Raw genomic sequence first — 15895 nt, 5'->3', positions numbered from 1 at the left:
GCCACGACATTTTACTTAAGTGTTATTATTAAATTTCTAGGTTGATCCTTTACTGCAAAAAAGCAGCATTGGCCCTGCTTATCTTGGCTGCAAAGTAATGGCATTCAGGTAAGAGTCATGTCTGGGAAAAGTCTGCATTACTTTCTTCTTAAGAAGTTGTTTCCCATTTCCCAGCATCCAACACATTAATGTAATGTCACTTCGTCGTTTTCCTATATGCGTCTTTGATCTTCTAAAAGTGAAGACAGACTTCTCAATAATGACCAAAACATCCTAAAACGATGCCTCATTCCCTAGGTCAAAGAAGGACCGGGATGATACGGGAGTAGATGCCATCTGCAGCTACAGAGATGAGCCTTCAGATCCCAAGTTCAGCAGAGAGACAATTTACCACGAGCTGAGCAATATGACAAATGGCATCACCGAGCTGGGACACTACAGCCTTAACAGCCAGAGCCTCTACGTTAACGGTACCGAGACCGCCTCAAGGCACCACTCCTTATGTTGACACAGAGTCTTTTGGAATGAGAAGAGGATCAAGCACACCTCTTAAAACAGATAACAAAAAGTAGAGGACAAAAAAATCAGAGTCACTAAGTTAACACAGTCATGTAATTTAGTTTAGATTTAATTTAGGTTACTAAATTAGAATTTAGTGATCATGATCCTGAATCTTTTGTAATTAAAAAAACAAAACAAAACATGTGCCTAGTCCTCCCAAGACCTTCTTGGATTATTTTCCTAATATTTGTTCATTTCTTTTTCAGATTACAACGAACCACACAGTCTGTCAGGTAAGTGTATTTAAAAACAGATACACATTAAAGCTCCTCAAATGCAGAAGTTGATTTTGTTTCCCTGATTTGGAAACGCTCATAAGATTACAAAGTATCCGAAATGCGCCAGCATGTTCATGTGTTTTCCGGCTCTAAACAAAGGTAAAACAGTAACAATACTGTGTCATATGAAGATTCTTACTTTATCAGTGTAACTTTTGTCCTGTCTCACAGCAGGGAAGTCAACCCCCACCCAAAGCCCAGGACCAAAACCAGAGCAATTCACACTCAACTTCACAATAACCAACCTCAGGTTCACGACAGACCTGGGGACACCAAATTCTGCTAGATTCAATTCTACTAAGAAAATAATGCAACATTACGTAAGCCACAGTCACACTGTTTTTCACTGAAATCACCCCGTATTTTGGGTTTCCCTGTACTCACAAAGACCTTTCCTTGCCAGATTCAGCCCCTGCTTCAGAAGAGCAGCATCGGCCCCCGTTTCACTGGCTGCAAAGTGATAGGATTCAGGTGAGCGACGTAGCTGAAAGATTAACTTTGAACTTTAGCATATGGGTTTCCTTATGTTTCACTGACACTTAAACAACTAATACGAGTTCCTTTTTCAAGAAGTCAGTATCATTATAATAAAGGCTCTATGCGCTTTTGTATGGTCCTTGTCTTACAAAGCCTTTTTCTTTGTAGTACCATATCTCAGTAGTTTCTGCAGTTCATCTCTGAGAACTATGGGCAGATTCGCAATGTTTTGGGTTGTGTTGGTTTTGGGTTTGTTTTTTTTTTTTTTTTAATCACATCAGAAAAAAAAAACCACCACAGATTTTTGGAATAACTAACAGAACCTTCATGATATTCAATTCCTCAGGTCAGTGAGGAACGGGGATAACACAGGAGTAGACGCCATCTGCAACTATGGAAACGGCTCCCGAGTGCCCAAGTTTGACCAAGCTGAGGTTTACCAAGAGCTAAGGAGCATGACAAATGGCATCACCCAGTTAGGAATCTATGACCTGGACAACAAGAGCCTCTATATCAATGGCAAGTGCTTGATTTGCTCATTCCTCCAGGCACTAGGGCAGTTTGGGGCTACCTTGGGCATCAGGGAGCACGTCAACGTAGAAAAAAAAAAATATTGACCTTAAGAAAAAGGTGGTCCCACTGAAGTTTACTGCATAACTTATGTGCATAAGATGCAGCCTATGCTTCCAAGAACAACTTCACATGGACATTTTTGAAGATTTTAATTTCTCTATTACATGGAAGAGTGACTTAACTTTAGCCTTGACCTCAGTCACTCGCCTGCATATGAGCATTTCACCTGATTTCTATCCCACCAGTATTTAATTTAAACAGCAGCACATCTATTTTCTCACTGTAGCCTTCACTATTATGAAAGCGCCTTGTTGTGTTTAAGCAGTAGGTTGTTTGTTTAATAGATTCACACCCTTGGGGACAGGTTCTGATGATTCATTCCCAAGCCATCCATGTAATCATCCCCTCTTCTCTTTCATTCTCTTAAGTGCACAGTTCTCTTACCTAAGGTTTCTCTTGCCTTTCCTTTCCAGGTTACAACGAACCACTTGAGAGATCATGTAAGTGTTTTGCCAAACTCATTCCAGAGAAAGCTATCAAAGGAGTGGTACACTCCAAAAAAAACAAGAGGGGAAGAGATTCTCCAGAGTAGCCCTGAAGTGTGCTGGCGTTGGGAATGGCTTTGAAAGTGACGATAGCTTTTTGTATCGCAAGATCATAATCCTTCTCCCCTTTGCTTATAGCTCTGAGCATAACTACCGCACCGAGCCCAACATCCAGGCATTTCACACTGAATTTCACCTTGACCAACCTCCGCTACACTGCGGATCTGGAGACACCAAGTTCCCGCAAATTCATTTCCACAGTGAAAGTTATCAACCATTACGTAAGTCTGGCTTTGGTTCTGCCTGTTTTGTGTTACGGTGGGGATCTTAATCTGCCCACGTTAAACTCAGGACATGCTTTCAAGTTCTCAGTTGTACTTTTTTTTTTTTTCTGATAGATTGACCCTCTTTTCAAAAGCAGCAGCATAAGCTCTGCCTACACAGGATGCAAAGTGATGAGATTTCGGTAAGATTCCTGAATGAACCGTTTCTTTATCTGCTTTTATACACCTTAAATTTGGGTAAGTCACAATAGATGTTCTGATGTCAGAAAACAGAAGCCAGTGACACCTCCCTGTGCGTTCATGATTTTCTTGCTGGTATCTAAATGGTATCCTTTCCGTATCTAAATGTCATTGCCACAATATTCATGAGAATCTGCTGAAAGATGTGTCAGTGCCCAATTGCACCGACAGCTTTCAGTGCCTGTTGTTCCTGGGCATACAAGTTACAGAGGGTGTTTGTTCTGTAAGCGTCAGCAGTGGCCTGAAGAACACATCTGACATTTTTCCTTAGGTCTGGGAGAGACAGGGATAACACAGGCGTAGACGCTGTCTGCAGCTACAAAACCAATGACAGCCTTGCCACGTTTGACAGAGAAAAGGTTCATCAGGAGCTGAGCACCATGACAAACGGTGTCACCAAACTAGGGCACTACAGCCTGGAGAGGAACAGCCTGTACGTCAACGGTAAGCATCCGTGACCAGTATCAAGATGTAATTTTGGGATCACCCGGAGATCACTTCTCATTCTTCCACTGCAGCAGGGCTTGAGCACCAATGAACTTCACCTTTGGCTTGCTGGTATTCTGTAGGGTTTGATACTATAACAAAACCAATCCAGCATGATATTGCCATTCCAGAAGCATTTCCGTCCCTTAAACCATATATAAGCTGAACAGGGATTCGGTTCCTATATTACTTTTGGGGTACAGAAAGATCTGACGTAAAAAAATCAATGCACTCTACCTTTTTCGTTTAGGTTTCCCCCTCACAGACACAGCTAACACCAGAAAGCCTGTTGTGACTGAAGCTCCAGCCAAACTGGGCTACAGACTGAGCTTTAGGATAGTCAATGAAAATCTAACTAACCCAGACCCTCAGTCTCCGGAGTACAAAGCAGCAGTGGAAAGCATCGGTAACAAGGTAAGGAGATGCAGCTCAAATACCGTCACACCTGCACCAGGTGAATTTTGCTGATCTACTTGCCATAGGCTTTTTAATTAAAAAAATAATCAGCATTTGAGAACAAAAAGTTCTAGAATCTAAAAAGATGAGACTGGCCTTTGAATCACTTTTGGTTTTGTTATTTTACATGTGATCTTAAGAAATTCTTTCCAAAGATGTGCACTACAAAAACGTGGGGGGTTTTAAACACATTTTAAACATGAAAGAGGTTTAGGTCGTCCGTTAAATGCACACTCACTCAGCACTTCAGTCCCGTCTCCAGAGGTGCAGACAAACCTCTGCCAGCTGAGAGGTCAGCACATACACATTTCATTGCCGAGAATCTTCAGCGCCAATCTGCCAACATATCAACCCAATAAAGCCCTAATTAGGTAGGCTTTGCTTTTTAGACGAAGCCATAACATTCCGTACTTGGAGTTCCGAGGCTGCCCTGTGACATGTGGATGAAGGCAACAGCCGTCAGTCAGCAGATCGTGCTGTTTAACGCGGGCAGCTTGCTCAGATAAGACAGAAAGGCTTGCCACGCTGGAAGTCAGACTCCACCACCAGAAGGCATATTCTGAAGTGAAAACCAACTCCTGTGAAATCCAACTAGCCCCCCCAAAATAATCTGGTCTACGTCCAAAGTTAGAGGCCCTTCTGCTGCCCTAAAGCATCTACCACGAGGCCCAGAGCTCATTAATATTTAACATGACATTTTTATTTCAGATGAATCAACTGTACCGTCAGAGCAACCTGCGAGACCAGTTCCTGAACTGCAGTATCACCGGGCTGAGGTCTGTGACACAACCTGATTTTGTTTGAAAGGTTGCCACACCCTGGCACCATTCCCTAATGGCCAAGTGCCACTGTCCTCTGCAGAATTCCTCCCCTCCATTCTCATGTTGGGAATTACTTGCCTCATGCCCTGAGAAGCCCTTTCCAGGCTTCCCAGAATTCATGTTTGAATTTTTCCTGACTTCGTAGGGACCGACATTTCTCTAAGGCTCAGTCAGGATTTCTGCAAGGCACTCTTAGGTCTCTGAATATCCCAGTAATTACCATCAGCAATCTTAGCTCTTAATGAGGACCAAATGGTGATCCTGCAACCTCTGCTCTCCTCCTCCCCACTTGGGCTCCACGAGGTTTGAAAAGTGGGCTCCAGGCATAGCTGGAGTGTCCCTCTCTAGATGGGAAGAGCCTTGGGCAAGGGACCCTCAGACAGGGTGAAAGCTTTTTAAAAAAAGTGCTGATCGTTCATTGTATGTGTGCAGTAAAACTGAAGTTTGCAGAGAGACGAGCTCATGGTATTGCATTTGCTGTCCCTGGCCAAAGGAAGCGCCCAAAGCAGCCTGTTCCACATCTCTGAATAGCATCACCTTAGCTTAAAACTCTTAACAGAATAGCAGGAACCCTTCAGGAAACCCTTTCCCACGCAAAGAAGTTTTATGATCATCAGCCTATTTATCTCAGAACCTCTGTTTCTCTGTCCACAGGACGGGATCCATAGTGGTCGACTGCAACTGCTTCTTCCAGCCAGAGCCCAGCATCAACAGGGCCGTGGTTGAAAGGACTTTTCAAGACGGGACTTCAAATGCAACGGGACTATGGCTGGGAAGCAGTTACCAGCTGCAAGGATTCGCAGTAGACGGTATGTAGAGCTCAAACCACAGCTGCCCGGTTTCCACCCAGACCAACCCGCTCGGCCATGGCATCCACAGAATTCCCCAACTTCTCTATCAGAGGCTGTGTTTGGGGGTGTTGTGGGTGTGTGGAAATACAGCGACGTCATCAAGTCAAATCACTGAACTCAGGTCAGAGTTGGACAAGTCCTTTGCCACTTTCAGCCTGGCTCAGTGTAGCTCTTTAGTCCTCAATGGCTTAAGGTCTTGATGTTCAATAATAAGAAAATGAAAGGGTAACTATTCAGCACAACTTCAAGCATTTAAACAGGCTTTTAGCTTTTTTCAAATGTACAGCTTCCCAAAGAAATAAGTGGCCAAGTACATTGCTGAAGGACTGATTCAAAGGGAAGACTGGGAATTTGTCGTCAAACCCAAATGCAAGTTCTGTTAATCCGTTAAGACTTCAAGTTTCCCCAGCTAAAAGCCTGCAGATCAGTGCTGCTTGGCAGAAGAGCCTCTGTTTCTCTCTGCTGGAATTTGTACTGACTTTTCCTCTAAATTTCCAGGCTTGGAACTAGCGATTGAGGCAGCAACTCACAAAACACCCCTCAAGTCTGGGAAAGAAAACTTCAGATTAAACTTCAGAATCTCCAACCTGCCCTACTCCCCAGAGCTGCAGGACTCCGGGTCACCGATGTACCGAGAACACAAAGAGAAAATTGAGAAAGGGGTAAAACATTAACAGCAATAACTTGATTTCCCTGTCCAGATCAAAGATGTATGAAATTTACTCAATTTTTCCACTGTTTTGTCTCTTCCCACCAGCTTGACGTATTCCGAACTAGCAGCCTGAAGGACTACTTCGCTGGGTGTACTGTTGAGAACTTTGGGTAAGTCCTGCTCCAAAAGTGTTTTTTCTTGCGTCCCCAAAAGAGCAGTTAGCAGAGAAGGCGTTCGAAGCCGCAGAATGGCGTTTATGCCTCATTGCCAGCCTTTGTGCTCAGGATGACACATAGGCACCTTCATTCACTCTCAGTTTTGCCTTCGCCACAAAAGGTTTCTGTCCAAATGAGAGGTGGTTTGGTTTCCGTGCTAGCAAAGCTGTTTTCGTGCATAAACAACTCCAGAGTAAAACAAATACCGAAGGAGCTAAAACTCATCCAAACTGACCAGCCTGAGAACAAAATCTACTTCCGTGTGTCCTTCTCCAACACTTCTTTGGAGGAACACAAGAAGCTGAGCTGATTTACCTCGTAGAAATGCCTTGCCTGGGATTAAATCAGGGGACGGATTTCACAAGGCTGCATGAGTTCCGGTTTCATCTAGCATAAACTGCAAAAAACTGATCCCATGCTAATAAAAAAACCCCCTGATCCCATCGCTTAGACATCTGCAAAACCCGAGCCTGATTCTGAATCCCTCTCCCTGCCTCTGTTCAGCTCTACCTTTCCCCCCCGGCTCCTCTCCTTCTCCCATAATGATGATTCTGGCTGTCGTCCCCCAGGCCTGTCCGTGGGAAAGCTTACACAAGTGTCACCTCCACCTGCAAATTCACACTGGACCCCTTCTTGAGGATTTTACAAAAGCAAGAGGTGTACGAGGAGCTGAAACGCCTGACGCACGGGTTCACCAAGCTGGGCCCCAGCTACGAGCTGGAAGAGCAGAGCCTGGTTGTTGAAGGTGAGAGCTCCTGCCCTGACTCTGCGGGAGGTCGCGGCTGCCCCATCCCCGGAGGGGTTCAGGGACAGGTTGGACGGGGCTCAGAGCAACCTGGGCTGGTGGGAGGTGTCCCTGCCCAGGGCAGGGGGGTTGGAACTCCATCATCTTTAAGGTCCCTTCCAACCCCAACCATTCCATGAGTCTATGCGTGTTTGTTAGTTGTGTTTTAGTCACCTCTAGAGCGCTCTTTCTCACCTGTCCCACCCTTTATTTCCAGGTTACTCTCCAGTCGAGACAGATGAACAGGAGTCCGGAAGATCTGGTAAGTGCTTTTAGGGAGGGATCGACCCCACAGCCACTGAATACTTGAACTGTAGCAAGTTAACATCACATACCTCGAAACGGCGACTAGACCCGTGCAACAGCCCAGAAATCCAGGGCTCTTGGTAGCCTGGCAGCAAAGAACAGGTACCATCAGAGCCAGCCACCCTGAGGCAAATGGAAGTGAAGGACAGGCAAAAGCAATACAATTTGGAAAGCTTTTTTGGAGCTCTGGCACCACTAAACTTTGATAACTGCAGTATTTACCAAAAAATCCAGCTACAGTGTTGTCAGCACTAGCCACAACCCCGGAACTGACAGTAAACAGGAGGAAAAAAAAAATCATTAGTCTGAACTGTTGCTTTTCCAAGCACCACAAACATGCTGGCAAAAGTAACTACAGCTTTTACTGACACCCTTAGCCCTGTCCCCTTCTCCAAAAAACCTGAACTTTGTCTCTCTGAACATCCCTGAAACCACGGGAGGGCTCTGACGCTCACCGAGGTGGCATTTAAAGCTGTAGATCCTTGGACCCTCGCTCCATTTTACCAAAGTTTCTGTACATCCCGCCTGTCTTCCCATTGCCAGGGCACGTTTCCCCCGCAGCCAGAGAAGGCCAGATGCTGCCTTTCAGCAGTTTTGCCTCACCTATGCAGCGCTTTCGAACTTCACCGGGGCAAGATCTCCCTCTCTCTGTCCCACATACAGGAGTCCAAAAACACTGACGTGCTCTTATTTTGCCTTTGCAGAGCTTCAGTTCTGGGCAATTATCCTCATCTGCGTTTTCACCCTGATTGGTTTCATTCTCCTCCTCTTGTTATGCTTCCTGGTAAGTGGCCCCTTCGCCGCCCTACTTCTAACTTGGCTCCAGCAGGGCTGAGCCACCCGGGGACCTGCAGGAGGGACACTCGGCCACATCCGCCAGCAGCCCAGCGGGAGCAGCACCTGACACGCGTGGTCATGCCAAACCCACCTCCAGCTGCTGCCGGCTTGAAAGCTAGGACTTGTGCACAGGAGGCTGGGGAAGGGTATTTATAGTCACCTAAAAGTAGATTTCTAGGAAGGGAAGCACGGGATCATGAATGAGAGAGAAAAATAGAAAACCAAAGGTAAGGCCAAGGGGACGAGCAGGTTGAATTGGGGGGGGATCTCCTGCAGCATTTAAACCTTTTCCCTGTCCAAATGACTGCAGAAGGATCAGGTTGTAGATAAGGGAGTGCAGAAAACCACGTTTCTAATAGCCCGCAGGAATCGCATTCAGAATGTCGTATTCAATGCTTTTAACAGAGTGCAGCAGCCTCGCAGGGCTCCGGCTGCACGCAGGAGCAGGCCCGCGTCTGCTCTCTGCTGGGCATTTGACGGGGGACAGCACCTTAACAGCACTGTTTCAAGAGCAGCTGCGTTTGCTTGGCACCAGCTAGAAGAGAACAGCTAAATCCACAGAGCACACGGGATACTGTCCTTAGAGGTTCGGGAGTGAAAGTTACAGTCAGCAAGATTTAGAAGAGGAAAAACCTCGGATTCAGAACTGGGGGTTGTGCTAGTCTCTGCCTAGGCAGCTTTAGGCAAGTATTTAATCAGAGGGATTTATTCATCCCCACCTGGCAACATGGTTTGAGGGCATCTAAGGAAGGGTAAAGACTTTTATTTATTTATTGCCATTAACATTGTTCTTTTTCCCACCAGATCATCTTTTGCCTAAGAAGAAAGTCACATCTATACCAGGTTCAACAAGGCATGTACGGGGTGTACTTCCCACACCTGAACACCAGAAAAGTGCATTAACACGACAGGTGACGTCTGTCTTCGGACCTGTTTGTCCACCGATGAAGGAAAAATGTTTACATGTACTAGAAAAAATGTTTCTTTAATAAATTGTGTTTGGCATTTTCTCTTGTCTGGAGGCAAATCTTTGCACTATTACCACAACCACTTCCATGCGATGGGCAGCTGCCAACGATGCAGACGTTGAGGAAAATATTTTTTTTTAAGGCACTGCAGTATTTTATACAAATATTACACAACCAACAGAAAATAAAGACTACCAGGAACTGCAGTTTGCAGGGCTCTTCAGTGTTAGTGTCAGTTCTCTGGAAAAGGCTTAAAATTATACTCATTTATAGATTTTGGGGGACTGGCTACTGTAAACTTCATCTAGATTTTAGCTTTTTCCCCCCCAATTTGTCTTCTAAAATGTAAACATCTTACCCTGATTAAAACATTTCATATGTTTAAAATTATGTCAACAGATTCTGTAAAGGCAGATTGCTAAACCTGAGCGCGACACAGCCGCCCTGCGTCTTCTCAGATTGATGCTGATTTCAGCTGAATAAATGCCGTGTTTATTGCCATGAAACTGCATTTCCTTCTCTTTCCTCTGCAGTGAGACTTTCCATCCCAAATCAGAAACTACTTTTGCCCTACTGCAACCCCTGAGCGCTGGCTCCTCCCTTCTCCCGGGCATCCCATAGCGCAGGGTCTGACCTTACAGGGATCAGGACCTTTTCCTGCCCCTCCAGACTTGGCCAAGAGCCTCAATTTTCCACCGAGCACAGGAGATGGTGCTGATCTCTCAGGTAATTAGTTGATACCTCTCTAGGTAATTAGTTGATGCTATCATTAGATGAACTCCTTGCTGAAAGTGAAAGCTCTAGAATTAATGAAACCACGATTAGTCATTAATCCTTCCACTGTAGGCAACGTTTCCACCGGCAATCAAACTGTCTTTTTACTGTCACAGTAAAGCTCCACCATGGCAGGTTGGACCGGTTCATGCCCCAGGCCAGGTTCCTCGGCGCAGAGCGGAGTTTCCTACGCAGAGGATTAGAAACCTGTTTGCTCCATCAAACAAAGGTTCTCAAGCACCCAATATTATGTCAGTGACATCAGATTAAAAGCTTTCACAGCTGCTTGCAAGAGACCTTTGCAGGTTTCCATCCCACCCAGCACACCCTGGCTGCAGCAGCCCCTGTGGGACAGAGGAGCTGAGAGCAGTAATGACTTCCCAGTCCGGGCTTTGCCGCAGGCACTCCAGAAAAGCTGCTCGGCAGAGCGAGCTGGGGGGGGTCTGGCCATTGGAGCACCAGCTCCTGACTTGGCAGCGCCGGGCAAAGCCCCGGATCTTCAGGCGACTGTCCCTGCTGCGCCACCCTTACCTTCATCCTGCCCTGCTCCCCCTTCACCATCCTCTCCAAAACACAACTGATGGCAATAACAGCGCAGGACGGGGAGACGTGTCAGCCAGAACACGCTGGGAGAGGAAGGTGCTATTTTACAGAGCTGTTTTCTAAAGGCTTCGAATTTCCATTTTTACACCATGGCCACAGAAGAGCTGCCTCTCAGCGCCACGAGCCTCCACCGCCACCACCTCCTCCTCCCCATGGGTTTGCTGGGAACAGAAGCCCCTCCGCACATGGCACAGCACAGACCGGCAGCCCCTGGGCTGGCACCGCTGCCCTCTGCGGCCCTGGGGACAAAAGGGAAGGCAGAAGGGACAGCGGTTTCCCAGGGGAGCTCCAGGCACCACCACAAGCCCCAGGAAAAACTTGCATCTGCGCAACAGAAGGGCACACGTGGCTGGTCTAATTAATTTAGAAAAGCTTCAGCTTAGAAGCAGCACAGCAGCACCCAGCTCTGCCCAACCTGCTCGCGGGGGCTCCACAGAGCCCAGAGAACCTTCCCAGCAACACCAGGAGACCCCGTTTCTGAAGGGGCTGTTGCAAACGTGACTTTCTGCAGCCGCCCAGGCCGAGCATCCCCCTCTCCCTGGCACAGCCACCGGCGCTCGCTGCCAGACCGGGATGCGCTGGGAGCATCCGACCCCACACACCTTTGCCACCACGGGCAGGGGAGTCAAACCCCAGCCCCAGCAGCTGGTCTCCCAAAACTAAAGATCCAAAACTAAAGCTGAAACACACCGAGGAAGGGGCACCAAGAGAGCAGAGAGGGGAAAAGGGGCTGAGGAGCCGAGAAAGCAGCAGCAGCTTGCAGGGAGAAAAGGCCGAGCTCGAGCACACTATGGGGTGGTTGGTGCCCACAAGCCTCCCCACGGGGCTGCTTTCCAAGAGGAAGGAGCCCTCACATACCACGGCGCTTCTCAGCATCCCCTATGCCGTGTCGCAATGCGCTCCATGTTATGGTTGGACACCCGCCTGCGTTTGCTATGGAGCCGCTGTTTCCAAGCGGGGGCCAGGCCAGCTCGGCAGTGACGCAGGTGGCTCAGCCTCTGGCACGGTGACCTGGCCCCGGGCTGGGATTGGGGAAGGGCAGAGTAAGCAGATGAAGAGGCTCAGCTTGACCTCAGGCATCTGTCCTGGACTCGGTTCCACCAACACCTGCAGCAGCACCCTCCATGGCCGCTTCCCACAGCACCAGCCACAGAATCACAGAATTCTGGGGTTGGCAGGGACCTCTGGAGATCATCTTGTCCAAGCCCCTGCCACAGCAGGGTCACCCAGAGCAGGTGGCACAGGAACACGTCCAGGCAGGGTTGGAATGTCTCCAGAGACAGAGACTCCCCCACCTCTCTGGGCAGCCTGTGCCAGGGCTCTGCCACCCTCACAGCAAAGAAGTTCCTCCTCGTGTTGAGATGGAGCTTCCCATGTTTCACTTTGTGCCTGTTGCTGGGCACCACTGAAAATTTTTGGCCTCCCGCTGCCTCTACTCCCCCCCGTGCACTGCAGACGCATCGGGGCTGTTCCCCAGCATCCGTCCTTCTACTTGTCTTCATGCTCTCCCCTGGCCCCCGCTGCTACCAGTGTGCAAACTGGCATCTGGCAGCACCTGGGCCCCTCTTCTCCCAGCTCGGCGCTACGCCTTGGTGGTTGCTGCTCAGCAAGAGCGAGTTTGTCGGTCTCCTTTTCAGCTCTTTAAACATTTTGTGCCAAACACTGGAAACAAGTCTGAACTGCAGCAATAAAAGATTCAGCTGCTTCTCATCATTCTCCCCAGCAATTGCTGTTCAATTTGGCTCTTAGATAGAAAAATGCCCCGTCTGCTTTGGAAACAGTCATCAAAAAGCCCTTTGCGCAGCAAGGGCACACGTTCAGACCTCTTTAGCCTCCTGTTCTCAGCATCGACCCAGGACCACCTCCCAAGGGCAGAACCCCATCCTGTTCCACCGCTGAGGGAGGAGAACCTGACGACCCCGAGCTGCCTTGTCCAGAGCAGGACCCAGACCACCCACCCCACGCGCAGGCACCGATAGTGCCCGGCCCCGGCTTCGCTGCTGGGATTTACAGCTCCACAGGCGAGGGCACATCCTTCCTGCTCGCCCCCCTCCTTGCCTCGTCACTAATTACGCCTCATCAGCCTTTCTCCTGCCTTGGTCCCCTGGGGACCTGAGCCCGGGGCAGCCAGCAGGAGACCCACACTGCGCCCAACCGGGAATTTAGTTTGTGAAATGGTTACTTTATCAGGAGCAAAAACTTCACTTTGTCAACGCCACAATTGCTGAATTTTGTCATGTCCCACCCGCTTCCCCCCTCCCCAGGCCACAAGAAGCAAAGACAGATTTGCCCCTGAGCCGCTGCTGGGCCTGACGGCTGCCCTTTCCTCCGCACAAGCACTCCTGCTCCTCTCCAGCCAAAAGCGCCCGATTTAGGGGCAGCGGGAGAAAGAAAATTGAGAAATTATATTTTTATGCTTCAGCTTACAGCTTGCCCAATGCATCAGTGCAAGAAGGAGCACTGAGGAAGATGCAACGTTTCTCCCCGTTGCCAACGCAGGCCAGAGCCACCCTGCCAACCGCCGGCCCGCAGCGTCCCGTCCCCTCCCGCTGCGTGGTGTCACCCAGGCCTTAAACAGCCCCGAGGGAAACCCCCCCACGCTCAGCCACAGCAGCCCAGCAATGCCCATCGCCAGCGGAGGTGAAGCCCCGGGGGCAGAGGCTGCATGGTGCCGTCACCTCCAGCCAGCCCATTACACAGGATTTGACAAGTGATGAGCCCTGCAGGAACCGAGGCGCTGTTTTTCTCGGGCATGCGTAACCACAGCCACGAAGGAGCCGCTCTGGGCACACCGCACCCCATGAAGGATCCCCCGGGGCGCTGGCTTCTGGCCAAACAGCATTACAAGAAACAATAATAAAACCAGCCCAAAACCAGACCACAAAACAGCCGCCTCCCCCCCACCCACCCCGACCCAGGACACACGAGCCAGAGCTGGGCAGCGCCATTCGCTTTTCCACCGAACTCCTGCCAAAAAGCAGACGGCACCATCAAGCACCGTGGCGTTACTAAACTTTCTCAGGACACAGAGGCAAAAAAAAACCCCGTCGCAGGGGCCAGAGGTGCCTCCCCGGTCCCTTTAACCACCATTTTCCAGTTGCTCTTAGCAGCTCCGAAGAGCCCTGCTGCAGCCCAGGACCGTGACCCAGCACCACTAAAGCCCAGGTTTTCACGCGAGACTGAGCGAACAGCCCGACGCCTCGTGCTGCAAATGCAGCCCCTGGTCCCAGGGACGCCCCCGTGTCCGCGGCACCGCTCCGGGGTCCGCCACCCACCCATTTTGGGAAAGGCCCCGTTTCACTGGGATAAAACACCCTGGAGGTTTCACAGGACAAAACCTGAGCGATTCGGCCCTGTTTGTAAAGGGCGGGGAGGGGGTAAAGGGCGGCTCAGGGTCTCTGTCCTTTTTGGGGCAGACCGCAGGGGGGGTGGTCTGGTGAGACCCCGGGGCACACAGTAGCCATCAGGGACCCAGTGCCACCACCTCACCCCCCATGGTGTCAGTTCCCTTTGTCAACGATTCCGCCCAAACCCACTCGGGGGGTGGTCGTGGGGGGGGCTCCCCACAGGCTGGGTTTCCCCTGGGGGGAGCGTGCTGCTGCCCAGCTCTGCAGGGACCACGGGGTGGGGGCTCCCCAAAGTGGAGACCAGGGCCTTCTAGGAACAGGGCTCCCCCCCGGCCCCCGACCCCGCCGAATGTCACCAGTGTTGGAGAAACAGCAGAAGTAAAGGGTACAATTAACCCCTGTAAATGGGTAACGAGATGTGGCCCTGGGGAAAGAACAGGGCAATACCGTACATTAGCCAAAATAAGGGAATACCAAGATAAGCTCAAGGGGAACAGAACTGCTAACGCCAAAGAAGTCACTTGAACCATGAGTGAACGATCCTAATTAACACAGTAAGAAACCCACCCTCGGGTAGGGAAAGCCCCCTGCTAACAAAAGCCCCCCCTGAAAAGAGAGGACACAGTGACTTCAAGCAGAGCCAAGGCACAGCAAGAACCGACGGGAATGAGGATGGCTAAGTGTAACTGGAAACTACTGATAACGGCTGCTTTTGCTTGAAAATGTATAAATGCTTACTGCGTGCCAGCCTGAGGCGTGCTGGCTTTGTGCATGAAGCACCTGGCACCCATCTCCGCACAGAAACGAAACAGGTATCTCACCTCTCTCTCTATCAGCTCCTTGCATATTCCCATGGCAAAAGAAGCCGGATTTGAGACACCACCAGGACCACGAAGGCCTGGGGTCCGTGAGCACCAGCTCCTCCAGCTCCTCCTCAAATGAGGAGCTGGAGTCGAGAACAGGAGCAGCGGTGGTCGATATGGGCACGAGGAGCTGTAAAAGCGGGGCTCGCCAGACAACAGGCACCCAGAGCCAAAATTCACCACCCGGCTGGGCTGCCTCATGGCATGGCCCCTAAGATCAGGAGAAGACGGGTTTTTTCATTGGAAAGGAAGCCTTGACTTAGCCCCCCTCTGAAATTATTGCGCTGATGCAGAACAGCGGCATCATCAATCGGGAAGAGGCCGAAACCACCAGCAGCCCGGGGCAAAGGCTCAGAGGTGATGCTGAAGCCCTGCCCTAAGTTACCCAGGCCCCCGGCACGCTCTGCCACCCTTATGGCCCCGGGTGCACATGGCCACTTCCCCCTGCCCCCAAAACCCCTCATGTAACCCCACAGTGACCAAGCTGACAGTGTCCCCTACGGGGGCCAACGCAACAGCACCAAGGTGACATTGCCACCCACGCCAGGGGCTCACCAAAATGCAGGAATGGATGCCAGGGTCCCACAGCAGCCCAGGCTCAGCTCAGCCAGCACCAAAAATTCATGCCCTGGTTTGCAGAAAGGCCATTCCCCTGGGGCTGCAGCCCATGTACCCAGCAAAGGTCCTTCGCTCCCCACACACAACCCCATGGGGCTCCCATTGGGCAACCAGCCCTCGCAGTCACCCCCAGACACAGAAGACGGGCCACAAACGCTTATATTCAAGTAAAAACCAGGTACTCAGAGCAGCCTGCCAAGGTACAGGAGAGAAAACAAAGCAGAAACCCACAACATTAGGAGACCTCTCCCCAACGACATAAAGGATTTTCAAACCTGGACCAGGAGACCGGGAAAGGGACTGCCAAAAGCCACGTACTGCCCAACACAGAGGAAAGGCGCTGATTCCCAACCTTA

At 50.0% G+C, this 15895-nt stretch overlaps 1 protein-coding gene across 1 annotated transcript in view; it reads left to right on the top strand.

Moving 5' to 3' along the window:
* Positions 1–8843, top strand: part of MUC16 (mucin 16, cell surface associated) — a gene marked incomplete at its 5' end in the record, with an annotated part of 77116 nt that extends 68273 nt beyond the window's left edge. Inside the window, 19 exons of the mRNA XM_054182330.1 lie at positions 41–108; positions 298–470; positions 768–794; positions 1011–1159; positions 1243–1310; positions 1663–1835; positions 2363–2389; positions 2573–2715; positions 2833–2900; positions 3230–3402; positions 3695–3858; positions 4609–4676; positions 5376–5530; positions 6071–6234; positions 6330–6394; positions 7009–7184; positions 7441–7485; positions 8234–8313; positions 8772–8843. Of these exons, the coding sequence (XP_054038305.1) occupies positions 41–108; positions 298–470; positions 768–794; positions 1011–1159; positions 1243–1310; positions 1663–1835; positions 2363–2389; positions 2573–2715; positions 2833–2900; positions 3230–3402; positions 3695–3858; positions 4609–4676; positions 5376–5530; positions 6071–6234; positions 6330–6394; positions 7009–7184; positions 7441–7485; positions 8234–8313; positions 8772–8843 (2058 nt within the window). The remainder of the gene's footprint in view (positions 1–40; positions 109–297; positions 471–767; positions 795–1010; positions 1160–1242; positions 1311–1662; positions 1836–2362; positions 2390–2572; positions 2716–2832; positions 2901–3229; positions 3403–3694; positions 3859–4608; positions 4677–5375; positions 5531–6070; positions 6235–6329; positions 6395–7008; positions 7185–7440; positions 7486–8233; positions 8314–8771) is intronic.
* Between the last annotated feature and the right edge of the window lie 7052 nt (positions 8844–15895).

This window comes from Rissa tridactyla, chromosome 22, assembly GCF_028500815.1.
Source record: "Rissa tridactyla isolate bRisTri1 chromosome 22, bRisTri1.patW.cur.20221130, whole genome shotgun sequence".
NCBI lineage: Eukaryota > Metazoa > Chordata > Aves > Charadriiformes > Laridae > Rissa > Rissa tridactyla.
This window is presented reverse-complemented; position numbering and strand designations above follow the sequence as displayed.